The sequence below is a fragment of the Pantherophis guttatus genome, chromosome 6 (assembly GCF_059756535.1).
Source record: "Pantherophis guttatus breed Tessera chromosome 6, ASM5975653v1, whole genome shotgun sequence".
Classification (NCBI taxonomy): domain Eukaryota; kingdom Metazoa; phylum Chordata; class Lepidosauria; order Squamata; family Colubridae; genus Pantherophis; species Pantherophis guttatus.
Window position 1 is genome coordinate 7,902,551 of NC_142068.1, and position 27,804 is coordinate 7,930,354.

The 27,804-nt window shown below is 43.3% G+C and overlaps 1 protein-coding gene across 35 annotated transcripts in view; it reads left to right on the forward strand.

Annotated features, from left to right (window-relative positions):
* The window catches only part of EIF4G1 (eukaryotic translation initiation factor 4 gamma 1), a 147,296-nt gene that overhangs the window by 54,720 nt on the left and 64,772 nt on the right, over positions 1-27,804 (forward strand). For all 35 annotated transcript variants that reach the window (XM_087872459.1, XM_087872440.1, XM_087872446.1 and 32 more), the window contains one exon: positions 6,758-6,858. In XM_087872459.1, coding sequence (XP_087728585.1) covers positions 6,758-6,858 — 101 coding nt within the window. The remainder of the gene's footprint in view (positions 1-6,757; positions 6,859-27,804) is intronic.

Below are 27,804 nucleotides of genomic sequence, written 5' to 3' on the forward strand. Positions count from 1 at the left end.
TTGTTTTAAAAAATTAGGGGTTTTAATATAGGGTTTTTAACTATGGGCCAAATTGATTTAATTGGATTTTAATATTGTTTTAAATTTTGTATCTGTGTATTTTATTTGCTGGCTGTTCACCGCCCCGCGTCCCTCGGGAGAGGGGGCGGTATATAAATATAATAAACTAACTAACTAACTAACTAACTAACACGAAATGATTTAAAAAATTTTTTTTTTATTAAGTTACATAGTAATACAATACATGAACTATCGGTTAGACAGTGTTAATATAAATACAGATTGAATACATTCTTAACTTACTATATCTCATATTTTACTCCCTTATTTAGGTATCTAAGTTGTTCCTTTTCCTTTCTTCTATCTTCCAACCATTTGTACCATAGTCCCCACACCATATAATATTCCGATTCCTCTTTCTCATCAATCTCATATGTTAATTTACACATCTCAGCGCATTCTAAAATTTTCCAAATCAAATGCTCTTCCGGTGGTATTCCTTTTTCTTTCCAATACTGCGCATATGTCGAAATGATCCCCCCCCCCCCCCGTCCTGCCATTGCTCTTGTCTTTCCAAATTTTATTTTTTTTGGAAAGGTGGAGAAATCATACGAACGTCATCGGGCAGCCCTTACGATAGAAAAACGCATGGAAAGATGGCAGATTGGAATAGGCAGCCAGGTATATCATAACTGGTTTTTTTTTTTTGGACAGCTCTACTCCACGGGGCCGACGACAAGGAATTGTGGGTGTTGTAGGCCAAACACTGGAAGTCCTCTCAAGATGCCTGCCATTGATAAAGGCAAATCAGATAAATGCGCTGCTGAGAATTTAGGCACATCTTTACCCTGTTTGGACCTGCGTATTTGCGGGACCGCCTTCTGCCGCCGATAGCCTCCCACCGACCAGTACGCTCCCACAGAGAGGGACTCCTCAGGGTGCTGTCGGCCAGGCAATGTCGGCTGGCGACCCCCAGGGGGAGGGTCTTCTATGTGGCAGCTCCTGACCTCTGGAACGATTTGCCCCCGGAGATACGAAGGATATCGGATCTCCGGGTCTTTCGCCGTGCCCTAAAATCTTTTCTTTTCCATCAAGCAGGGGTGGCGTGAAACCCCCCCCCCCTTTTTTTTTTTTTTGCCTTTTAAATTGTGAATGGGTTTTAGTCTCAATGTTTTAAATTTTGGGCCAAAGTCATATAATTCTTTTAATAATTTTAAATTTTGTATTGGTATGTGTTTTAGTTCTGGCTGTGCACCGCCCTGAGTCCACTAGGAGAAGGGCGGGATACAAATTGAATAAAATAACTAACTAACTAACTAACTAACTAACTAACTAACTAACTAACTAACTAACTAACTAACTAAATAAATAAATAAATAAATAAAGCCACAAGATCGCCTAATGCCTCCATTGAGGAGCTAGGTGTTCCTTTATCTAACCTGCCTCATTTCATGGCCTTCTTGTGATCAAAGCATTATATAGTTTTGTGGTAACCTTCATTCGTTCATTCAAAGAAGAAGGGGGTCAAGCTATTCTCCAAAGCAACTGAAGGCAGGACAAGAAGCAATGGATGGAAACTAATCAAGGAGAGAAGCAACCTAGAACTAAGGAGAAATTTCCCTGACAGGGAGAACAATTAACCAGAGGAACAGCTTGCCACCAGAAGTTGTGGGTATTCCATTATTGGAGCTTTTTAAGAAGAGACTGGATAGCCACTTGTCTGAAATGGTATAAGGTCTCCTGCTTGAGCTGGCGGGCTGGAATAGAAGACCTCCAAGGTCCCTTCCAATTCTATTATTCTGTTATTCGTTTACTACAGGTCACTATATCTGAGCTTTCTCATTCAAGTTCTTTTTTATATGTCCTGTACTGTTCACTCCCATTCTGGAAGTCAACCAGACTGAAATGTTAACTTCCATTTTTATCTACTGTACTTTTCGGACTATTAAGACGTCCCTAAATTTAGAAGAGGAAAACAACAAAAAAAGGTTTTTGGTCTCTGCACGCCCCATTTTCGGGCTTTTTTTCAGGCCTTCCCCCCCCTTTTTTTTCTGCCCGTTTTCAAGGCTTTTTTCAGCCCATTTTTGAGGCTTTTTGTGGCCCTTTTTTCATGGAAAAAGGCCCGAAATCAGGCCATGCGAAGGCAAAAAGCCTTGGTAGTACAGTGGTCTAAAGCACCCTGTTATTAAGACCAGCTGCCTGCAATTACTGCAGGTTCGAATCTCGCCAGGCTCAAGGTTGACTCAGCCTTCCATCCTTTCTAAGGTAGGTTAAATGAGGACCCAGATTGTGGGGGCAATAAGCTGACTTTGTATAAATATACAAAAGGATGAAGGCTATTGCTTAACGCATTGTAAGCTGCCCTGAGTCTCCGGAGAAGGGCAGCATATAAATCAAATTAAAAAAAAAACAAAAAACAGCCGGCAAGTGGGTGGGGCTTCGGCACCATTCGGTCCTCTAAGACACACAGACATTTTCACCCCCTTTTGGGAGACAAAAAAGTGCATCTTATAGTCCGAAAAATACGGTATTTATTTATAAAATTTATTGGCTGTCCATCTTCAGGATATCTCTGACTTTCCATTGTTTTCCTCATTTACAGCCAAGAGATGTGATAGAACAGCTGTGGAAATACATATTAGCTTTTCTTCTTGCCCAAAGCCTGATTTTCTTCAGATGTTTTGCTACATCTCTCCTACCTGGAAGAAATTTGGCTGAGGTGTGGTTTCACATTAGCTCCCCTCGATGCTTTTCAGGTTACGCTAGAGCCAGATGGCCCAGTGTACAGGTAGTCCTCGACTTATGACCACAGTTGAGCACCAAATTTCTGTTGCTAAGTGATCAGTAAATATTTATTGAGTTTTGCCCCATTCTACGACCTTTCTTGCCAGAGTTGTTAAGTTAGTAACACGGTGGTTAAGTGAATCTGGCTTCCCTGTTGATTTTGTGTGTCAGAAGGTGGCAAAAGGCAATCACGTGACCCTGGGACACTGCAGCCGTCATAAATATGAGTCAATTGCCAAGCATCTGAATTTTGATCACGTGGCCATGGGGCTGCTGCAACGGTCGGAAGTGTGAAACACGGTCCTAAGTCACTTGTTTCGGTGACATTGTAACTTCGAAGGGTCATTAAACGGTTGTAAGTCGAGGACCACCTGAATTTATTTTTTGCTATTGCCAAGTTGAGAGCAGAGGAAGAAATTACATATTTTTTTAAAAAAAAATGTGTAATGAATGAATGGAAGGTTTAGCCGCAGCATAAGGATCCATGACTTGAATGGAGTCGAGCTGCAATTGGGGTGGAAGGCTGATTTTTATCAGTTTCACTACATGATTTCTCCGATTAAAAATGAGGATGCCAGTAGATGCCAGCCAGGGGGGAAACAAACACGGAGGAAAGCTGTAACTGTATATGTGATCTTCCCTACAGGTTTTTAAGTGGTTTCCACCAATCCGAAAAGCAGAATTTTACTTGTATTACTATTATATATAGGGAGGCTTGGATAACTCATAATATGCTAATGTAGAGGGAAGACTGGGTGATTTCAAAGAGCTGTTCCTCCAGATCTAAAGCCTTCCAAGAGATTACGTTGCTCTTGATATGACAGCAATGGCAAGATTAGGTAGGTTGCTTGATCACAAGGCCCATCATCCCCTAGCCCAGGGATCTGCAACCTTAAACATTCAAAGAGCCATTTGGACCCGTTTCCCACAGAAAAGAAAACACCGGGAGTCACAAAATCCTTCCTGTGCCTGACTAGGCCACAAAACTAGCATATGTAGTTGAATTAAATGTTCTGTTTTCTTCTGAAACTTTTCTTTTCTTGGATTTATCCATGGTTGGCCTACCAGGGGCTCAATAAATCGCTTGCCGGGGGTGTCGCACATTGGCGTTTGTGACGCCTACTTTGAGTGACAGGGAGCCGCAGCAGAGGGGTGAAAGAGCCACATGCGGCTCCAGAGCCGCAGGTTGCTGACCCCTGCCCTAGCCAACATGATCAGTGGATGAGAATATGAGAATTGCACTCCGAAATTTCCAAAGGCACTGCAGAGGTTTCTGAACAGGTTAGGGTTCTTGGTCTAATGGTTTAAGGCACCAGGCTGGAAGGCAGGGGGACCGTGAATTCTAGTCCTTAGGCATGGAAGCCAGCTGGGCAACTTTGGGCCAGTCATTCTCCCTCAGTCCAACTCACTTCTCAGGGGTGGTTGTTGGGGGGGGGAAATAGGAGGAGGAAGAAGGGGTGTTGGATATATTTGTGGCCTTTGAGTTATTTGTAAAAATAATAAAGGTGTGTAAAAACCTTAATAATAATAAATAATACAGGTGGGATACAAATAAATGAATACATTCCCAGAGCTGCTTCCTGTTCTAATTCTGTCAGTTTTCTCATAATGAAGAGGAGGAGGAGGGTATCCATTCAGCATCAGCATCAGAATAGAGCTGGAAGGGACCTTGGAGGTCTTCTAGTCCAGCCCCTTGCTCAAGCAGGAGACCGTATCCCATTTCAGACAAATGACTATCCAGTTTCTTCTTAAAAGCCTCCAGTGATGACTCTTGGTCATTCTTTAGGCCAGGTCTCTCTACAGCAGGGGTGTCAAACTCAAGGCCCGGGGGCCGGATGCAGCCCATGGAGTGCTTAGATTGGAAAGAGCGAAGGACCAGCCCGTGGTGCCTCTGCCAGGGAAAACAGCTCACGAGGGCCACACGTGGTCCTCTCGAGCTCCGTTTTCCCTGGCAGAGGGAAGTTGCAGGAGGCCGTTGCAGTTGAAAACGGAGCTCGGGAGTCTGTTTTCGCTGGTAGAGTGCCCGGGCCACCACAGGTGCCCCTGGCACAAGAGATGCCAAGATGGCCATGCCTACCGCGCCCCCCCCCCCCAGGTCAAACACAACCCTGATGCAGCCCTCAATGAAATGGAGTTTTGACACCCTTGCTCTACATCTTCTGATCTTGCATTACTTCCTTTGAGTTGTTCTCTGCTTTGGCTGGTGTCAGATCTGAAAAGTGTCCGGCCACCATGGTCTTTGATGGCCTGGGTTTCCTTTTACCGCTAACTCTTCCAACATCAGGTAACAGTAACAGAATTGGAAGGGATCTGACCCTTGGTATAGGCAAGAATTGTCAACTTATGCAGGGATAATCACACAATTTTGCATCGTGCTGTAGAGGTGCATTTGTCCCATTTGTTTCAAAATAGCTGAGAGATGTTGCCCTTTGTAATCATCCCAACGTCATGCATGATTTTGGCATGCTTGCCGAAGATCATGTGAAATTTGGCAATGTGGAGAGACTTTAGCCACCGAAAGAAAAGTAATTTTTGAGAGTCTCGGGAAGTCAACTCTTTGTCTTGTATGGGAGGCTGAACAGGCAGTGGTTTGTCTTACAGTTACAAAATTGGTTTAGTGACGGTTAAACAGGACTTTAAAAAGTTACTTACGATCAGTCAACCATCACCTGATCAAAATCTAGGTGCTGGAGTCAACCATCACCTCATCAAAGTCCTCGAAAATAAGACCCAAACTCGAAAATAAGCCCTAGCATGATTTTTCAGGATGCTTGTAGTATAAGCCCTACCCCCAAAATAAACCCCAGTAAATACAGTCAGCCACACGGATACATTTAATACTGTATTTCCCTGAAAATAAGACCTAATCAAAAAAATAAGCCCTTATGCATCTTTTGGAGCAAAAATTAATATAAGACCCAGTCTTATTTTTGGGGAAACACAGTATTTTCAATCATTGCAGCATCCTGGAGTCATGTGATTGCCATGAGTGACCTTCCCAGCCAACTTTCAACAATCAAAGCCAGCTTCGCTTAACAACTGCACAATCCACTTAGCAACTATAGTAATTTGTTTAACAAGCATGGTTAAAAGGTGGTAAAATCTGATGTGGCTCAACAATCCGCTTCCTTTAGCAATGGTAATTCTGGCCTCAATTGTAGTTGTAAGTCGAGGATTACCTGTAGGCTACGTGAGAGATTTTGCACTGCACATGGGTGTACAGGTAATCCTCGACTTACAACAGTTCATGTAGTGACCGTTCAAAGTTAACAACGGCACTCAAAAAGTGACGTCACTACTTTTCACACTTATGACCATTACAGCATCCCTGGAGTGGGGTGGTCACGTGATCAAAATTTGGACATTTGGGAACTGACATATTTATGATGGTTGCAGTGCTTCAGGGTTACGTGATCACCTTTTGCGTCCTTCTGACAAGCAAAGTCCATGGGGAAATCCAGATTCACTTAACAACCATGTTACCAAATTAACAAACGGAATGATTCACTTAACAACTGTAGCAAGAAAAGTCGCAAAATGGGGCAAAGCTCCCTTAACAAACATTTCGCCTAGCAACATAAATTTCAGGCTCGCTTGTGGTCATAACTCGAGGACTATCTGTACAAAGTTTGAACACTTTAGAGATGCTAGAAACTCAAAAGTCCGGCCTACCTTTGGTTGCTTGACCACTGACTCACATTTATGACGGATGCAATGTTCCTTGGTCATGTGATCCCCTGACAAGGAAAGACAGTGGGGAAACCAGATTTATTGAAAAACCAGGTTACTAATTTAACAATTGCGGTGATTTGCTTAACTAACGTGGCAAGAAAAGTCATAAAATGGGACCAAAACACACTTAACAGATTTCTCTCTCAGCAACATAAAATTTTGCGCTCAATTGTGGTCGTACGTTGAGGACTACCTGTATGATATGACTGCAATAACTCAAATTTCTCCTTTTCTCCTTCAGCTGGTGCATATTATCCTGCGCAGAACGTGCAACAATTCCCAACTTCCCAAGTCATGATGAATCCTCAACCACCGGTCCCGCCAAAGCGAGAGCGCAAGACAGTAAGAAAAGGGGGGGGGAGTCGGCTGGGTGGGACAATAAAATAGCCATTACCATGTTTCCCTGAAAACAAGACCTATCCCAAAAATAAGCCCTACCATATTTTTTCCTCGTGTGCCTAATATAAGCCCTATCCCCTAAATAAGCCCTACTTAAACGCCTGCACAACCGGCCGGCTACCCATTCCATCTGGTTGTATGTGGTGCTGCGCCCATGAGGCGAGGCGAGGGGTGGAGTTTCCCCACACGCCCCGCACCGGCTTACCTCAGGGAAGCGAGGCAGGTATGGGGGGGGTTTGGTGGCCTGGCTGTGGTGGCCCTGAGGTAAGTTGGTGCGGGACATGGGGGGCAGCAGACGAAGTGGGTCTCCCATGTACTCTTAAACTACAAGAGGGAAAAAAATAAGACATCCCTTGAAAATAAGCCCTAGTGCAGAGGTGGGCAACTGTGGCCCTTTTACAACCTGTGGACTTCAACTCCCAGAATTCTGGGAGTTGAAGTCCACAGAATTCTGGGAGTTGAAGTCCACAGGTTGTAAAAGGGCCACAGTTGCCCACCCCTGCCCTAGTGCTTATTTTGGAGCCCAAAAGAAAATAAGACAGGGTCTTATTTATGGGGAAACACAGTATTCAGGGTCTTAACTTAGTTTGTTCGCCTGTCTCACGTTCCCAGCCTTTACCTTTACCTTACATTACATCACTTCCTGTTGTTTATTGTTTTATTAATACTGTTTATATCCTGCTTTCAAAACAAATACTTTTATCAATATTTTGAAATAGTGTTTTCAAATTGACAACAGCATCAATACTAAAAGAGACAAAATGATCTGAGAAGGCTTCAGACCTTCTGGTTGCCAAGTTCCTAGAAACGTCAGGTTGTCATTTAAAATTCAGTTGTACCAATAAAGGAGAATATTTGTAGCTCAGGGTTAAAATGAGGGGTCCTTGGTGCTCTCTGAGCTTGCTTGTTTACTTGCAAAATTCAGTTGTTTTGATATTTGTATCAAATATCTCTATATTCGGGTTCCAGTGGTTGTGATTCAGAGCTTATTAGTACAGATAGTCTCAAGTTACAACACTTCTTTTAGCGACTGTTCAGAGTTACGACGTCACTGAAAAAATTGAGTTATGACCCTTTTTCATACTTATGGCCGTTGCAGCATCCCCATGGTCGCGTGATCCAAATTCAGAGGCGTGGCAATTTATGATTGCCAATTTATGATGGTCGCAGTGTCCTGCGGGGTCAAAGTCAGTGGGGGAGCCAGATTCATTTAACAACTGTGCGACTAATTTAACAACTGCAGTGATTCACTTAATGACTGCGGCAAGCAAGGTCGTAAAATGGGGCAAAATCACTCAAGTGTTTCCCTTAACAACAGAAATTTTGGGTTCAGTTGTGGTCGTAAGTCAAAGACTACCTATACTAAGGTTTATATTTAACTTTCTTAGCTCAAGGTGGTTTAATTGAGATTCTGCCTTAATTTTCTCACGGCTATCCAATGAAGGTAGATTGGGGTGGGAGAAATTGTTCAGAGGTACCTAAGAAGATGGACATACAGGAGTGGCCAAAATTGTGGAAACCTTTTGGGAAAAGTGTATTTTTGAGGTTTGATGGCTAATAACACCACTTTTTTTTTTTTTTTTTTGGAGTTTCAAGATAATCATATTCCACTGCTGGGAATAGCCCAGACCTTAACCCAATTGAAAAATATATGGAGCTGACTAAAGAAACTTGTTAGTCAAAAGTGACCTAGCAATAAAACCTAGTTAATAGAAGCAATCCTTCAATTTTGGTTTCACATTATAACCGCTGCAGAATGAAAAGACTTGGTTCACTCCATGGGAAGACGTTGTAAGGCCGTAATTCATGCTAAAGGTTACCCAACTAAGTATTAACTGACATGGTGATCATTTTTGCATATCTCGTTTTTTTCTACGTGTTTCACTTTTCTTCTTTATACTGTAACTGCCATTCTAATAGCAAATCCTTCATAAAAGTTACTGCATTACATTCTTGATTAAATTATCTTTCCATTGATATATAATTTTATAGTACTACTCAAAAAGAAAAAAGTGGTGTTATTAGCTAGTTTTAGAAAATACACTTTCCCCGAAAGGTTTCCACAATTTTGGCCACTACAGTAGTATGCAGATACTCCACAGCATTGCCTAGCGATACATTTATTGTAGTTGTCCCGAAGGTGCTTTTTCAAGAGGCAACTGGACTTCCTTGTTTTTTCTTCTGAAGACGTTTCACTTCTCATCCAAGAGGCTTCTTCAGCTCTGACTGGATGGTGGGGAATGAAAAGATTTATATTTCTTGCAGACTATGCCCTTTAGGATAAACACCCTTCTAATGGTGTGGGAATATCAACGGATTTCCAGGAAAAAAAAAATTGCAGACTACAGGAACCATTTGCATTTCAGTTTGAGATGCAGACAACACAGACTCCTCCCCAACAGTCTGCGTTCGTGTTCAACAGTGAAGGGACATAGGGCAGAAAAACATCCTGCAGCCCAAAAGGCACCACGCCCATTTGCAGCACTCAGGTGACCCTGAGGACCTAGATAAACCTCCAAGTGGCCTCAACGACCCTCTAAAAGGATGCAGATTTTATTTTTATTATTTTTATTTTTATTTTTATTTATTTTTATATGCCGCCCTTCTCCGGAGACTCAGAGCGGCTTACAATGCGTTAAGCAACAGCCTTCATACTTTTGTATATTTTATACAAAGTCAGCTTATTGCCCCCACGAACTGGGTCCTCATTTTTACCCACCTTAGAAAGCGATAGAAGGTTGAGTCGACCTTGAGCCTGGTGAGAATTGAACTCGCAGTAATTGCAGGCAGCTGGATGTTAAATGCTGCCTTAGTAGGAGGCATTAGCTTCCTATGCCACTCAGGCTCCAGCTGATGACCAGCTGTCTGCAAGGAATATAAATCCTTCCATTCCCCACCATCCAGTCAGAGCTGAAGAAGCTTCTTGGATGAGAAGTGAAACATCTTCAAAAGAAAAAAACAAGGAAGTCCAGTTGCCTCCTGAAAAAGCACCTTTGGGACAACCACGACCTGGAGGGCTGAGAATCTCCATAGACATTTATTGTAGTCTGTGATTCCTGTTGTTAAAAGTGCAAAACTCACATCTTCATTTTCAAGTGAGCCGTAGCCTAGACTTCTCAACAGCTTTTGTAAAAAAAAAAAAAAAATGCTCCTGGGACCAATGTCATGCAGTGGTTTCTTATTGGGGTTTGTTGACAAATTGGATTCTCTAAAAACAATGTTCCGAAAAAAATTATGCCTCGCTGGCAAAAAAAACCCTATTTTGCCTGTGAGAAGATCCAGTTCAAAATATTTCAGCTCAACAAAACTTCAGCTTTGAAGTTGAAGTTTCAAACTTCAAAGTTTGAAGAGATATTCTTACAGAGATATTCTTCAATTTCATCAACTTTTAAGATCTGTGGACTTCAACTCCCAGAATTCCCTAGCAAGAATGTCACTCGTGTCAGAGGCGCCGGTGGTGGCGGAGCGATTTGACATTGAAAACGGGCTCCCGAGCTCCGTTTTTGCCTGCGATGGCCTCCTGCAACCCTCTGCCAGGGAAAACGGAGCTCCCATTTTTGCTGGCAATGGCACCGCAGACTGGTCCTTTGCTGTTTCCAGAGTGGCCCCACGGGCCAAATCTGAACATCCCGAAGGCCGGATCTGGGCCCTGGGTCTTGAGTTTGACACCCCTGACCTTCTGGAGGCAGTCTGTTCCACTGGTTAATTGTTCTCACTATTAGGAAGCTTCTCCTTAACTGATGTTTAGTCCAGACCAGAAGGAGGTTCTGCTAGCTAGGAGATGGTTTATGGGTTGTGTGAATGTGATCAGGAAGGATCAAGTTAACAGCTTGGGGCTGGGAGGCCTGAAGCCTACATAGCTACAAGTAAATATTGTAAGACCAGGTGTGACTTTAACCAGTGGTGGGCTGCAACTGGTTTAACAACGTGTAATGCGCTCGCATACAGCGTTCAAAATACAGCAATTTGAAGCTCGGCTGCTTATCTTCTAAAGGCAGCCCCGCTAAGTAGAACAGCGGAGGCGCGGAAATCAGCTGTGCTGCGCGAATCAGATGAACCAGAAAGAAGGAAATATAGGACAGGATAGGGCAGTGGTGGGTGGGTGGGCGGAGCCAGCTGATCATCGGAACTACCGGTTCGCCCGAACTGGCAGCAGCCGATCACTGGCTTTAACCAAACACTCTGCGAGCGGTTTCAGCATCTACAGTTGAGGAAGAAGCAGCAACAAGTCCTTTACTGTGTAAGGGTGTGTTTCTCAACCTCGTCCACTTGAAGATGTGAGGACTTCAACTCCCAGAATTTCCCCAGCCAGCGATGCTGGCTGGGGAATTCTGGGAGTTGAAGTCCTCACATCTTCAAGTGGACGAGGTTGAGAAACACTGGTGTAAGGGAAGAAAAAAGAACCAGGATTTAAATGCTGGAGCTAAATTCCTGTGTTCTGCAGTAGCTGCTGTTTATGTCTTCGCATCTGCAAGAGAACCACAGGCACGTTAAATGCACTGCGTTTTCAGGACCTAAGTACAGGGAGACGTGCATTTATTTAGCAACTGTTTGAAGTTTACAACAGCACTGAAAAGAGTGTGACTTACAACTGGTTCTTGCACTTACCCATCCTTGCAGCTGTCCACATGGCCACGTGATCAAAATGCAGGCACTTAGCTATTGTCACATATTTTAGAGTTGCAGGATCTCTGGGCCATGCGATCGCCATTTGCAACCTTCCCCAGACGGCTTCCATGGGGGAAGCTGGATTCACTTAACAGTCAAGTGATTCATTTAACAGCTGCAGCGATTCGCTTAACCGCTGTGACAAGAAAGGTCATAAAATCAGGCCCGGCTCACTGAACAGGTGCCCTGCTTAGCAACAAGAAATTTCTATAAACCAGGGGTCTACAACCTTGGCGACTTTAAGCCTGGGGCGGGGGGGACTTCAACTCCCAAGAATTCCCCAGCTTCTTGGAGTTGAAGTCCGCCAGGCTTAAAGTTGCCAAGGTTGCAGACCCCTGCTATAAACAACTCACTCGCTTAGCGATAGAAATTCTGTTCCCCATTGTGGTCGTAAGTTGAGGACTAGCTGTAACCTGCTCCCTCATTCCTGAGTAATTGTAACAAAAGAAAAGTTTCAGCAGGAAATTTATTTCAGTGAAACCACACCCTCCCCGACTTCAGTATGAGACAGTTTACTTACTTACTTTATTTGATTTATATACCGCCCTACTCCCGAAGGACTCAGGACGGTGAACAGCCAAACAGTAAAAATACATAGATACAAAATTTAAAAACAAAGTAAAATCGAATTAAACATTTTGGCCCAGACAGATTAAAACACCCCAATCATTTAAAAACCGATTAAAATTTGCATAATTAAAAAGAGGGAAAAGATTAGGCCAGGCCCGCATGGTGGAATAAAAAGGTCTTAAGAGCGCGGCGGAAGGTGCGCAGATCCGGGATCCTCCGTATCTCTGGGGGGGAGCTCGTTCCAGATAGTAGGTGCCCCCACAGAGAAAGCCCTCCCCCTAGGGGCCGCCAGTCGACATTGTTTGGCCGACGGCACCTGGAGGAGCTTTGAGTACCGTGTACCGAATTTGGGCAGCAATTTTATGTCATTCGCGTTAGGGCGTCATTACATGAATCGGATCGTTTGCGTGATGCCACACACACACACACACAATCTCCATTGACACAAATATTGCCGTTCATGTCGGCTGAATACGGATGTTAACTGCCGCAGGATTGTCATTCTGATTTAATGGATAGTTAGAAAATAATGGTCACCCTCTTGCCCGACCTGGTCCCCTGAAATTAAACTTTCATTTATCGTTCTTACCAGGTGTGTCAAAACCCTAATATTCTCTAGAACGTTTCATTCGTTCGTTCTCTGGCTCATACCAATCCATGTTTTCCCCGGATGTGGTCCAGCAGACTTTATTCCTCTGAATGAAATTCTTGGGCAACCACCAAAAGTCAGTTTGGCCTATTTTATATGCAGAAGTGGGAAAGTTCACAAAAGGCCAGTCTTGGCATATCCCGGTTCTTTCCCTTGGGGCTTTATGTAGCGATGCTCTTCCCTACCTTGTACAACAGGTATAGTGAGCTCTTCTCTGGCTGTGTACGTGATTAAGGCACCAGGCTAGAAGCTGGGACTCTGAGTTTCAATCCCGCCTTAGGCAGGAAAGCCGGCTGGGTGACTTTGGACCAATCACAAGGAGTCAGTGAGTTCTAGTCCTGCCTTAAGCATTAAAGTCGACTTGAGTGTCTTCGAGCCAATTACCAGGTGAAGGTGAGTTCTAGTCCCACTTTATGCATTGAAACGACTTTGGGCCAATCACCAGGAGGCTGTAAGTTTTACTCCCACCTTGGGCATGAAAGCCAACTGAGTGACTTTGGGCCAGTCACCAGGAGACTGTGAGTTCTAGTCCCGTTTTAGGCATGAAAGCTGACTTGAGTGTCTTCGGGTCAATCACCAGGAGAAGGTGAGTTCTAGTCCCGCTTTATGCATTGAAGCTGACTGGGTGACTTTGGACCAGTCCTTCACTCTCCGCTCACCTCACCTCACAGGATGGTTGTTGTAGGGAAAATAGGAGGAAGGAAGAAGGAATATTGGTTGTGTTCTTCACCACCATGAGTTATTTATAAAAACAATAAAAGGCGGGATATAAATTTTATTTATTTATTTATTTATTTTATTTTAATTAAACTTATATACCGCCCTTCTCCCCAGGGGGAGTCAGGGCGGTGGACAGCCAGAAATTAAAACACATATAGTACAAAAGTTAAGCAAAAACTAAAATGAATTAAATCAGCGGCATTACCAATTTAAAAATCCAAATCTACAAAATCAAAAAATTACCAATTTAAAACCCCAAAAACCCAATAAAATTAAAAGATTAAAAATCCCCATTAAAACCATTTAAGCTAGGCTGGCTTGTTGGAATCAATAAATCTTCAGGGCCTTGTGGAAAGTGCGGAGGTCCGGGATCAGTCGTATTTCAGGAGGTAGCTCATTCCACAGGGCGGGTGCCCCCACAGAGAAGGCTCTCCCGCTGGGGGCTGCCAGGCAACATTGCTTGGCCGACGGCACCCTGAGGAGGCCCTCTCTGTGCGAGCGTTTTGGCCGGTGGGAGGTTATCGGTAGCAGCAGGCGGTCTCGCAAGTATCCTGGCCCTATGCCATTATTATTAAATAATAAATAATTAAAAAAAAATAGTTTAGCCTGGTGGGAAGCAGCTGCTTCTCACCTTTGGAAGATTCCAGATGTAGATTTAGCAGGAGAAACAGGCCCTGCCCTGTGTATGTGTGTGTGTGCGTGCATACTATTTGTGGGGAATGTCGCAAGACGGGTCAGAGTTCGGCAAGGTACAAGAGTCCAGAATGGTTGCCCTGAACATTAGCAGAGGGAGCAGGCTGGAACTCTGCAGAGAGGAAAGGCTGTCAGAGGCAGGACTGCTTCTCTTTATGGCCTGAACATTTCTGCAGAAATTGCTCTCATGCCACGTGATTTAGGTCCTTGCTGTAGCATTGGAGGAGAAGAAGAAGAATCAGGTGAGATAAATCAGTAATTGGATTTTTTTTTTCCCCCTTTGCAAAGAAAAAGGCTGGCACAACCCACATGGAGGGCACCACTTCCCTTTGGTTTTCCCTTCCTTAGCTTGGTTTTTTTTTTTTTTTTATTCACATGTTTAATTTATTCTTATCTTGCCTTTGTTATTTATATAAGTGCGGCAAACATACCTAATCAATCAGAATAGAGCCAGGAGGTCGTCTAGTCCAGCCCTCTGCTCAAGCAGGAGACCGTATACCATTTCAGACAAGTGCCTGTCCAATCTCTTCTTAAAAAATTATTTAATTTGATTTTATTCTACTTTTAAATTTTGTATGTATGTGTTTTATTGTTTGGCTGTGCACCACCCTGAGTCCTTCGGAAATAGGGCGGTATAGAAATCAAATAAAATAAATAAATAAATAAATAAAAAACCTCCAGTGATGAAGGTCCCCCCCCCCCCCAAATTTGTGAAGGTAACTCCTGTTCCACTGGTTTAATTGTTCTGTTAGGAAGTTTCTCCTTAATTCCAAGTTGCTTCTCTCCTTGATCAGTTTTCATTTCCCTCTGGTGTTTTGGAAAATAGTTTGACTCCCCTCTTCTTCATGGCAGCCCCACAAATACTGGAATACTGCTATCACGTCACCCCTGGTCCCCCTTCTCTCTAGACTAGGCAAACCGAATTCCTGCAACCGTCCTTCATATGTTTTAGACTCCAGGCCTTTAGTTGCTCTTTGTACTTTTCCCCCAAAAATCTCAACATACTTCCCTCCTATTTTTCCCACAACAGCCCTGTGATGTGGGTTGGGCTGAGAGAAAGGAATTGGCCCAAAGCTTTAAGCTTGAGTAGACGAGGCCAAATAAAACACAACCCTGTCCACATAAAATCTTGCTCCCAGTTTTAGTGAGAGAGGCTATCTTTGAATTTCCTCTTCAAAAAAGAATGTTAAAAACCACTTTCGGAGTATATGAAAATTACTGTTTTTGCAAACTTTTTGGTCCTGCGCTTATTCGATCACCGGCTTTAGGCTGGTTTTCCTAGAACGTCCCGACAAATTTTGTAGTGAGTTTTGTGAGTATCTTATTCTTCTTTTTTTGAAAAGCCTTACTTGTTTTAAAGGTGCATTCGTCAAGATTCTGCAGTTAAGAAATGAGATAGAAACTTCAGTAAATAAAATCTACAAAGTGAGTTTCATTTAGAATACAGCCAACATAAACGAAATGTTTGCTGCAGTGGGTTTGGGCCCGTGTTGGAACTGAGCTAGGCTTTTGACCACAATTGAGCCCAAAATTTATGTTGCTAACTGAGAAACTGGTTAAGTGGGTTTTGCCCCGTTGCTGTTAAGTGAATCTGGTTTCCCCATTGACCGAAGGTCGCAAAAGTGGATCGTATGTCCCAGCAACCATCATGAATGAGAGTCAGTTGTCAAGCATCCAAATATAAATCACATGACCATGGGGATGCTGCAACGGTCATACGTGTGAAAAATGGTCATAAGTCCCTTTTTTCGGTGCTATGATAATGTATAAAATTAATACTATGTGCGAAGGAAGTTATAGAGTACTAAGGGATAATGGGACAGGAAGGATATATATATTATAAGGAGAATTAGGGGGAAATGTAAACAATAGAAGATTACCGCTACGAAACTGTTGTAAAAAGGGAATATGTGTTTTGTGTTTGTCATATTGTGTTGTTTTATAAATAAATAAAAATTTTTAAAAAGTGAGAGAACATCCTTAGATACAAACGGCTGCCTATTACTAAAAATGGTAGATGGATTCGCCTCCTTTGAGCTCAGGAGCCGCTGAAGCTGCACCTTTTAAATTTACAGCTTAGTTTCAGTGCTTCCTGAACGCTTTACTCTTGTTGGCTTGTGGGAAAGGACAAAACCATCTGCTGTTTTCTAGTAATAGGCAGTTCATTTGCAAGTACAACTTTGACTCACGCACAAATTTAGGTTAAAGATGAGTTAGGAATGGAATTTGTCCTTAATCCAGGGACTGCCTGTAATTAAACGTAGCTTCTTTATTTCTTGTCCAAATCTAACGTCAATTAAATATTACTTGTGGGGGGCATAGGATTTCGCACAAATTTATTCTTTTGGGGAGTTGCATCACTGCAGAGTTTGAAAACCACTGCTTTAAAACAGGGGTCTTTAAATTTGGCAACTTTTAAGACTTGAGGACTTCAACTCCCAGAATTCCTCAGCCAGGAAGTCTGGGAGTTGAAGGCCATGTCTTAAAAGTAGTCAAGATTGAGAAACACTGCTTTAGAGTAAGAAAAGTGGTCAGCATTCTGTCCCAACCCACTGTCTTCCTGAAAAGGTCGATATCACTCCCATATTTTATTTACCCCAAAATATCTGAAGTGGTCCCAAATGAAAAAGAGGTAGGTTTCTCATGTAAATCAGGGTTCTCCAAACTTGGCAAATTTAAGACTGGTAGACTTCAACTCCCAGAATTCCTTAGCCAGCCATTCTAGCTAGGGAATTCTGGGAGTTGAGTCCACAAGTGTTAAAGATGCCAAGGTTGGAGACCTCTGGTCCAGTGTTTTCCCCAGCGAAGCTTTATTAGGAAGCCTTGAGTTAATGGCTGATAAATTTTTATGCAAGGGACCTCCTGAAGCACAGCCTACGCTTGGAGAGGAGATCAGCTGTGCTCCTAGTTTTGCTTTTTTCCCCGTGTCGGAAGCACCGACTTACATACCGCTTGACAGTGCTTTATAGCCCTCTCTAAGAGGTTTACTGGGTCAGCATATTTGCCCCCAACAATCTGGGTCCTCATTTTACCGACCTCAGAAGGATGGAAGGATGAGTCAATCTTGAGCTGGTTAGGATTGAACTCCTGGCAGTGGGCAGTGTTAGCCTGCAAGATTGCATTTTAACGACTGCGCCACCACTGCTCCTTGCTGGTAATACAACCATTCCCCAGGGGATGCCTAATTAGGGCTTCCTTTGGCGTCCCCGTGAAGTTGCCCATCGAAGTGATACCCATTAATCTACTCGCGGAAGCTCTTTTTTGAACTGGTAGGTCATCAGGAGCTGGAGCTGGTGATGGGTGCTCACTCCGCCTTGCAGCAGCAATGGATCTTGAATGCGACAAACCTGCCGATCGGCAGCCCAGCGTTCGAACCTCATGAACTACCTCGTTGTCAGAGTTCCAAGTAATTAATCCATTTCAAGCAACACTCCAAGGCAATTAGATTTCTCAAAAAATAGCTTTATTGGAAATGCCATATTGACACATATCTGGTGAAAACCGGCTCTGAAAAGTCCCACCGTTTTTCACCTGATTAAAAGTAAAAGTTTTTCTCTCAACCCCAAACAATCGCATGGTCCAATCAAGGCGTTGTCTGTTGGTCCGGTGACATCGCTCCTCCTTCCTCTGACCAGGTGTGAGAACGTCCTTGGTTCCCAGGGGAAAGTATTTTATTTTGACGACCCCGGCTATCTCTAATCCCCTCTCCCTATCCCTCAGTGTGGCAGCACCAATAGCGGGTTTCACTTACCTTTGCTACCGGTTCAGAACTGTGAGTGCGCGTACGTGCTTGCTTCGCTCGTGCGCGGAGCTTCAGCGCATGCACAGAGCATCCGTGATGGCGGGTGGGCGGAGCCTCCTGCTGCTGATGGTTTGCCCGAACTGGAGTGAAACGGTTAGAAACCCACCACTGGGTAGCACTGAAGCTCCAAGATGGCATCCGTCAAGCCAGCTTCAGGGTTGACTCTCGTCTTGTTTTGTGTCCCACATTTCCCTCAGTTTTCCCTCCTCCTCCCCCCCCCAACCACGTTATGGGGCAGACTGGTCTAAGAGAGAAATGACACAGCAACTGAATTGTGCACAGCCAGACATATGTGGGCTGTTGCTTCCGCTGGGTTTTAGTTTCACCTCCTCACGGTGTTACATTGAGAGTCTTTCAGGCTGCCGTAGATTCATAATGTAGCTGTTGCAATTTGCCTCAAGCGCTAAAATCCAATCTGGACAGTCTGTACGGCGTCGTATTCAGACGCCAAGGTTTTTTTTTTTCAGCGCTCCACATTTGCTGTCGGCAGAAATGGAAAAGTTTCTCTCCCCCTCCCCTTCTTGTTCAGAAGAAAGCAAAGACACTCAAGTCCATGTTGAAAAAACTGAGACTCAGTTAGGCTCCCGTGACTTGCATTGCGACTCTCAAATTCTGAAACACTTCCTCCTCATTTCTTCCACATCCCTCGTCACAGCTAATCCTCGACTTACAACGGTTCACTTAATGACCGTCTGAAGTTATAAAGGCCTTGAAAAAAGTGACTTATGACCGTTTTTCCACACTTAACAATCATTCCAGCGTCTCCTTGGTCATGTGGTCACAATACAGACACTTGACAATTAATTCATATTTTTTATTTTTATTTTTTTATAAAAAAATTTTTTTAAAAAAAGACAAACACATAATACATCAGTCTTTCCATGTGTCATCTTGGTGTTTCTTTGGTGACGATTTCTTTTTGTTACTCCTCTTCTTATTTCTTCCTTAATAAAGTTACGTATAATAACAGACCTCCGGATTTTTCGTCGGGCCCTGAAAACTTATTTATTTCAACTAGCTGGGCTGGCTTGAGCTAAATTTTAAATTGGTTTTAAATTGGGTTGTTTTAATTTACGGCCAGAATATCTAATTATTTTAATACTGTTTTTTAAATTTTGTATGTTTTGTTTTTTACTTAGGCTGTGCACCGCCCTGAGTCCTATTTGGAGAAGGGCGGTATAGAAATTTAAACAAATAAATAAATAAATCCCATTTCTCTATTTCAATATTTTCCCCAAAATACATATATTTAATGTAACTTTCTCCTGTTTGCTTATCAAATTCTTTATATCTCTTTTCTATCCAATCATAAAATTTCCCCCATATCTTAAAATATTCCGTATCCTCTTTCTCTTTAATCATTAAAGTTAATCTATTCATCTCTGCGCAGTCCAACATTTTTCTAATTACTTCCTCCATCTAAAGGGATCTTCTCTGCTTTCCATCTTTGTGCAAATACTATTCTTGCTGCAGTTATTATATGTATAATGTATATTATATGTATATATATACATTTTCTTTACTAATTTTCTCTGGTAGGATACCCAGTAGGAACAGCTCATGTTTTAAATCAATATGTTGTTGAGTCATTTCTTCTATCCATATCTTAATTCTGCTCCAATAATCTTTAGCTTTTCGACTAACTCATATTTATGACGGTTGCTGAGTCCCGGGGTCGTGCGATCCCCTTTTGAGACCTACTGACAAGCAAAGCCAGTGGGAAAGCCAGATTCACTTAACAACCGTGTTACTAACTTAACAACGGCAGTGATTTGCCTAACGACTGTAGCAAGAATGGCTGCAAAATGGGGGCAAAATGTACTTGACATCTGTCTCGCTTAGCAACGGAAATGTTGGGCTCAATCGTGGTCGTAAATTGAGGACCACCTGTGTTCTGAATTGCTGTGGGAAGCCTTTTGAATTTGGATCCACTTCACCATTTATGGAAAAAAAACACCCCCTAGGCCAGCGGCCCCCAATCTTTTGGGCACCAGGGATCTGTATCTGTGGGGAGAGGTTTTCCTGTGGACCAGAAGAAGCGTGGTTTTGTGTGCTGCCTGCATCCTTCGGATAGGGCTCCGCTTGTTTTTGTGGCCCAGTTTCTGGCATGCCACGGCCCGGTGTCGGTCCACGGACCAGGCAGGTTGGAGATCCCTACCCTAATCTCTCTGTGCCAGGGGTCTCCAGCCTTGGCAACTTTAAGACTTGTGGACTTCAACTCCCAGAATTCTGGGAGTTGGAGTCCACAAGTCTTAAAGCAAAGCTGGCTGAGGAATTCTGGGAGTTGGAGTCCACAAGTCTTAAAGCAAAGCTGGCTGAGGAATTCTGGGAGTTGGAGTCCACAAGTCTTAAAAGCAAAGCTGGCTGAGGAATTCTGGGAGTTGGAGTCCACAAGTCTTAAAGCAAAGCTGGCTGAGGAATTCTGGGAGTTGGAGTCCACAAGTCTTAAAGCGGGCTGAGGAATTCTGGGAGTTGGAGTCCACAAGTCTTAAAGCAAAGCGGGCTGAGGAATTCTGGGAGTTGGAGTCCACAAGTCTTAAAAGCAAAGCTGGCTGAGGAATTCTGGGAGTTGGAGTCCACAAGTCTTAAAAGCAAAGCTGGCTGAGGAATTCTGGGAGTTGGAGTCCACAAGTCTTAAAGTTGCCAAGGTTGGAGACCCCTGCTCTATGCTTTACTAGTGGCCACCTTTTGAGTCAACTCTTAAGTGGGTCGGACGACAAAAGGGAACTGGCCCAAAGTTACCTAGCTGGCTTTCATGCCTAAGGCAGGACTAGAACTCACAATCTGCTAGTGATTGGCCCAGCTGGTTTTCATGCCTAAGTGGGCACTAGAACTCACAGAGTCACCCAGCCAGCTTTCATGCCAATGGGTATTAGAACTCATAGTCTCCTGGTCATTGGCCCAAAGCCCCCCAACCAGCCTTCATGCCCAATGGGTAGTAGAATTCAGTCTCCTGGTGATTGGCCCAAAGTCACCCAGCTTTCTTTCATGCCTAAGGAGGTACTAGAACTCATCATCTCCTGGCAATTGGCTCAGAATCGCCCATCTGCCTTTCATTCCCAAGGCAGGACTCTAGAACTCACAGCCTCCCGCTTCCTATACCTTAACCAGTAGACCAAAGTGTCCCTCTGCTTTTGCTTAATGGTCTAATGCAGCATTTCTCAGCCTCACTATAAGGTGTGTGGACTTCATCTCCCAGAATGCCGGTTGGAGGAATTCTAGGAGTTGAAGTCCACACATCTTAAGCATCGCTGAGATGGAGAAATGCTGGTGTAAGGTATTGCGCAAAGGCAGAAAAGGCGCTGATGCAGGAACTGACTTAAGCAAATTATGGGAATGCAGGTGCTGCGTGCCAGGGTTGCCAGGTGTTCGGAGATAAATCTTTCTTCATCATAAATTGAAAACTGTTGGGTAAGGAGAAGGCCAGTCTGATTCAGACCAGGTCCTGTTTTCCAGGGGATGAAATGCAGAGGGATTGTGTCTTTGATCAGAGTATGGGCACCATGATAAGTGAACCTTACGCATTTTCCCTCTGAGGGCCACCCTAATTGATGAACCTCTTGGCTGAATCGCTCTGAAAGGAATCTTTAGATTGTGTCTACACAATTGTGACGGAATTGAGCGGCCTCACAAATCAAATATAAGTAGTCCTCGACTTACAACTGTTCAAAGTTACAATCGTGCTGAAAAATGTGACTTACGATCGTTTTTCACAACAGCACCAGCAATAGCACTTAGACTTATATACCGCTTCACGGTGCTTTACTGCCCTCTCTAAGCAGTTTACAGAGCCGGCCTATTGCCCTCCAACAATCTGGGTCCTCATTTTACCCACTTGTGAAGGATGGAAGGCTGAGTCAACCTTGAGCCAGTCAGGATCGAACTGCTGGCAGTCGGCAGAATTAGCCTGCAATATTGCATTCTAACTACTGCACCACCACGGCTCTTCGCGCACGACCGTTGTGGCATCTCCGTGGTCACATGATCGAAATTCAGATGCTTAACATCTGACTCATATTTATGACCATTGCAGTGTCCCGGGGTCATGTGATCTCTTTTTGCGACCTTCTGACAAGCAAAGTCAATGGGGAAGCCAGATTCCTTTCAAAACCGTGATAACTAATGTAACAACTGCAGTGATTCCCTTAACAACTGTGGCGAGAAAGGTCGTAAAATGGGGTCAAAGCTCACTTAACAAATGTCTCAATTAGCAACAGAAATTTTTGGCTCAGTTGCGGTCGTAAGTCAAGGACTTGCCTGTAACTGATGCTTAAGGTCTAGTTTAAAAACCCCACACCATGGAAACTAAACACCCTGTCTCCTGTTTTATTCGTTTATTTATTTATTTTTTTTAAAGTTGCAAGATGGCATCCTGCACTTGGTCAGCCATTTTCGTTGGAGGAAAAGTAAATTTTGAAACGTTCTCAGTTGCAAAGTACTCTTGCAAATTGGACCTATTAAACCATCTGTCACTAAAGGGCAAAACTCCTCGGTCTTTGCCAAAGGACAGAATGCTCTCATTTTTACTTCCGCCGATTGGGATCAGCCTAATAGTGGTGGGTGTACACATCGGTACGGTTGCCAGCGCTAAGCTTCTTATAAAAGGATTGGAGTAATTCTTGTTTCAAATCCATTCTAAGTTCCCTACTGGTTTTCACTTAGCCTTCCGTGAAAATGCTTATCAGGCTATCTTTAAAACTGCAGCATACTGCTTCTTCTTTTTTTTTTTTTGATACATACATATATAAAAAATTTTTCGAGATAAAATACAAATGAAAATAAAGAGAGTAGAGAAATGGGGGAGGGAAACAGGGGAAGAAGAGGTGTAGGGTAAGTAAGAAAGAGGAAAGAAAAGAATTGGCTCCCAGATTTTTTTTCACTCCAGTAAAATACAAAGTAGAATTGCAGCCTCAACTTTTTATGTTTACATGTTTAGTAAATACATGCGATTTCTTTTAACAGCAAACTAAGTATGATTATTATCCTTGTTTTCTTTACTGTCCCCTCTAATTGGTATTATTATTACTCTGGTGCTTTGGATGTATACTGAGAGCTTCTACACCAGAGACAAATTCCTTGTGTGTCTTTTTTTAAAAAAAATTTTTTTTAAATTCTGTTTTGATTCAAACACCATCTTCCATTAAACAGTGTGTCATCTGGTACAAATATTTTGTGCAAATATTTTATACAATAATTACAATCTACAGTCATATTTATTATTTTATCCTTAATACTAATAGTAATATATACCATACCTAATACTATAACAGTCCTCTTCTTAAATTATTTAACCTTATTAAAACATTTTCTCTATTTCACTCCTCTGCTTTTTTCCACTTTTCATATTTATTCTCTAACCATTGATAAAATAATTCCCATATGTTATAATAATCAAATTGTTCCTTCGCTTTAATTTCAAGTGTTAATCTATTCATTTCTGCACATTCTAAGTCTCATCCATAGGGATCTCTTCATTTTCCAATTTTGTGCAAATACAATCCTAGCTGCAGTTATTACGTGAATTATCAAATATATATTTTCTTTACTGTAAGTTTCTGATAAAATCCCCAACAAAAATAATTCAGGTTTCAGATCAATATGCTGTTGTATCCTCTCCTCCAACCATGTACATATTTTTATCCAATATTTTTCGGCTTTTACGCATGTCCGCCACATATATGACCCCGGTATCTGGTGGCACTTCCAACATTTCATTGATTTATCTTTAAACATCTTTGCCAATCTTGCCAGTGGAAAATTCCTTGTGTGTCTAATCACACTTGGCCAATAAAGAATATTCTACTCTGTTCTGTTCCGTCCTGTCCTATTCAACTCAAAGTCAAACTTCCTTTTTTTTTCTTGTTTGGAGCCTAGAAGTGGCTTCCAAATAAAAAAAAAACTAGATACATTCTTTTCTCTGGTTTAAAACAGTTAATTTTGCCATGATTGTGCTAGCTCCATCACTTTTTTCCAAAAACTGCATTTAATTTCCTGTTTTGTTTTATGGATGAGGCGATTCCCAGAACCCCGTTTGCAGTTCCTGAAGTGATTCCCTCAAAATTTTAACTTGAGGGAACTGAACTTTAGTGAGGCTGTTTTTCCCGTTCCCTGAAAATAAAAATTTAAAACAGTGAGTGGGAGGCTTCCTTCCTATTCCCAACGCCGACAAAGAAACGGCCATTTGTAGTAAAACAGGTTTTGCCGCTGTGGCTATTTAACAACTCGGGAAGGGATAAATTACTTCCCCGACACTCTTACAAATTGCCTGCCCCTATTTTAAGGCCAAGAGAAAAATGGATACGACCTCACATTTGGTAGAAAGGTTAATACCGTGTTTTCCCGAAAATAAGACTCAACTGGAAAATAAGCCCTAATGCATCTTTTGGAGCAAAAATTAATATGAGACTCGGTCTTATTTTCAGGGAAACACAGTATTAACCTGCCAATAGGACATGGTGGCTAAGATGCTGAGCTTGTCGATCGAAAGGTCGACAGTTCAGCGGTTCGAATCCCTAGTTGCCGTGTAACGGGCTGAGCTCCCTGACTTGTCCCAGCTTCTGCCAATCTAGCAGTTCGAAAGCAGGTAAAAAATGCAAGTAGAAAAATAGGGACCGCCTTTGGTGGGAAGGTAACAGCGTTCCGTGCGCCTTTGGCGTTGAGTCATGCCGGCCACATGACCACAGAGACGTCTTCTGACAGCACTGGCTCTTCGGATTTGAAACGGAGATGAGCACTGCCCTCTAGAGTCAAGAATGGCTAGCACATATGTGCGTGGGGATCCTTTACCTTTACCTAGTTAGCAGAACCTCCTCCTGGACTGGACTAAATGTCAGTTAAGGAGAAACTTCCTAATAGTGAGAACAATTAACAGCTTGCCTCCAGAAGTTGTAAGTCAGGGGTGTCAAACTCAAGGCCCAGGGCTGGATCTGGCCTGTGAGGTGCTTAGATTTGGCCCACGGGGCCACTCTGGAAATAGCGAAGGACCGGCCTACAGTGCCATTGCCAGCAAAAACAGAGCCCCGTTTTCTCTGGCGTTGAGTCATGCCGGCCACATGACCACGGAGACGTCTTCGGACAGCGCTGGCTCTTTGGCTTTGAAACGGAGATGAGCACTGCCCCCTAGAGTCGGGAACCTTTACCTTTTAGGATATGCAAAATAAATTCAGAACCAGAGATAAAGTGAATACAAAACAAACCAGCAGAGCTGAATCTTCTTTGATGGTGATGAAGATGATGATGATCATTTAACCATTCTGTTGTGTCCAACTCTTGCCGATCCCAGAAGGCCCCACATCTCACCACATCTTCCCATTTTTCACTACTTCTTTGAGTTGTTCTCGGTTCTGGCTGGTGTTAGCTTTGATGGTGTCCAGCTACCCTGTTCTTTGGCTGTCTGGTTTCCTTTTACAGGTAGTCCTTGACTTACAACAGTTCATTTAGTGACCATTCGAAGTTACAACAGCGCCGAAAAAAGGGACTTGGGGACGCTCAAGACCATTGCAGCATCCCCATGGTCATATGTTCAAAATTCAGCCGCGTGGCAACTGACTCATATTTATGACGGTTGCAGTGTCCCGGGGTCATGTGATGCTTCCCCTGTTGCGAACTTCTGATGAGCAAAGTCAGTAGGGGAGGTCTGATTCATTTAACGACCGTGTTGCTAACTTAACAACTGGAATGACTCATTTAACAGTATGCAGCAAGGAAGGTCGTAAAATGGGGGACTTAACGAATGTCTCACTTAGCAGCAGAAAATTGGGGGCTCCATTGTGGTCGTAAGTCGAGGACTACTTGTGCCGCTCAGTATCCCAAACATAATTGCTTTCTCCAGTGAATTCCCCTCCACGAAAGAATATTCTTAAAAGGTGGTAGAAAATAGCAGGTTTATTGCCCGGTGCTAAAAAAAGAAATCTAGGTGTCCAACCTCTCCCTTTAGGGAGCTGGGTCCACCAGTCACCCTCCCATTCCTACTGGCATTTTATAAGTGCATATTATGGGCAGAACATAAGACTAGATTGTAATGTTGTTGAAGAAATAGTGGGAAACCATCTTTCTTCGTCTTTGGCATAGCCTTTCCCAACCATTTTAAGATGTGCAGACTTCAATTTCCAGAATACCCCCAGCCAACAACGTTGGGAGATGAATTAACGTATTTTTCAGACTATAAAACGCAACAGAGTATAAGACGCACCAAGATTTTGAAGAGGAAAACAAGGGGGGGGGAAAGTGTTTGGCCTCCGTGCGTCCGTTTTTTTGCCCTCCCCGGCCCACAGGAGCACTCTGTAGGCCCCCCAAACCATCTGTGTGTTCCGTTTTTGTGAAAAACGGGCCTGTTTCTTGCCTCCTGAACCCCCCATGTGTCCCTCCTCAGCCCCCACGCATCCCATTTTTGCCTCCCGAACCCCCCATGTGTCCCATTTTTGCCCTTCCCAGCCTCCAGGAGCACTCTGTAGGCCTCCCAAACCCTCTGTGTATCCTGTTTTTGGCCTCCTGAACCCCCCACATGTCCCTCCTCAGCCCCCACAGGTCCTGTTTTTGCCTCCCGAACCCCCCATGTGTCCCATTTTTGCCCTCCCCAGCCCCCAGGCGCACTCTGTAGGCCTCCCAAACCCTCTGCATATCCCATTTTTGGCCCCCTGAACCCCCCACGTGTCCCTCAAACCCCACACATCCTGTTTTTGCCTCCCAAACCCCCCATGTGTCCCATTTTTGCCCTCCCCGGCCCCCAGGAGCACCCTGCAGGCCTCCCAAACCCTCTGTGCGTCACATTTTTGCTAAAAACGGGCCCATTTTTGGCAAAAACGGGACGTGGGTGGGTGGGTTCGGGTGGCCAAAAATGGCCGTACTCGGTCTATAAGACGCATCAACATTTCCACCCTCTTTTAGGGGGCGGGAAGTGTGTCTTATACTCTGAAAAGTACGGTAAACATATCTTAACACTGCTTTAGCAGATATTTTGATGGGATCGTGAATATTTGAATCTTTCTGATGTCTCTGTGTCACTAACCAGCTTCACACCTTGATGTAAGGAGGGTGCCCATCCCTGGCCTTTGCTCACTCAGCAAAAAGGGTGAGGACCAAAATGACAACCTATGAACATCCTTCTCTCTGAACTCTTTGTTTTCTCTTCCTGCCTCTCTGGTTTAGTGTTGGTTAAGACTTATTAAAATAAGCAGATGGTATACTTCCTGGGAAAGAAGAAAAAAAGATAGGAATCAGGCACTGAGAAGAGAGGAGAAATAGACTTACAATTGAGAGATGGGGGGAAAAGGAAGAAAAAGGCTTACAGGACTCACAGCATCTCCCTTCTAGCACTGATAAGGTTACCTAGTTGGGTAATGAAATGTCTGCAAGAAAACAATCACGCGCAGGAGGACCAAGGACCTCAGCACTCTTCCAAGCTAGTCAAACAGCCAAAAATAGATGGTCGAAAAAGAGCTGGCTCCATTCCCTCTCTCTCTACTTAGGGTTTGTATATATTTTTAGTTTTAGTCATCTCCATTTTAATGTTAATTTTTTTAATTTAAACATCTGTTTTAGTATACATACCTTTTCAAATTGACTATTGTATGCCACCCTGAGTCATTTCTTGTGAGATGGGCGGCTATTTAAATTTGATAGATGAGAGAGAGGGAGGGGGGAGAGAGAGAGAGATGAGAGAGAGATGATAGATTGATAGATGATGGATGGATGATAGAGAGTGAGAGAAGAGATTGATAGATGATGGATGGATATATAGATAGAGAGAGATGATATAGAGAGAGATGATAGATACAAATTAGATAGA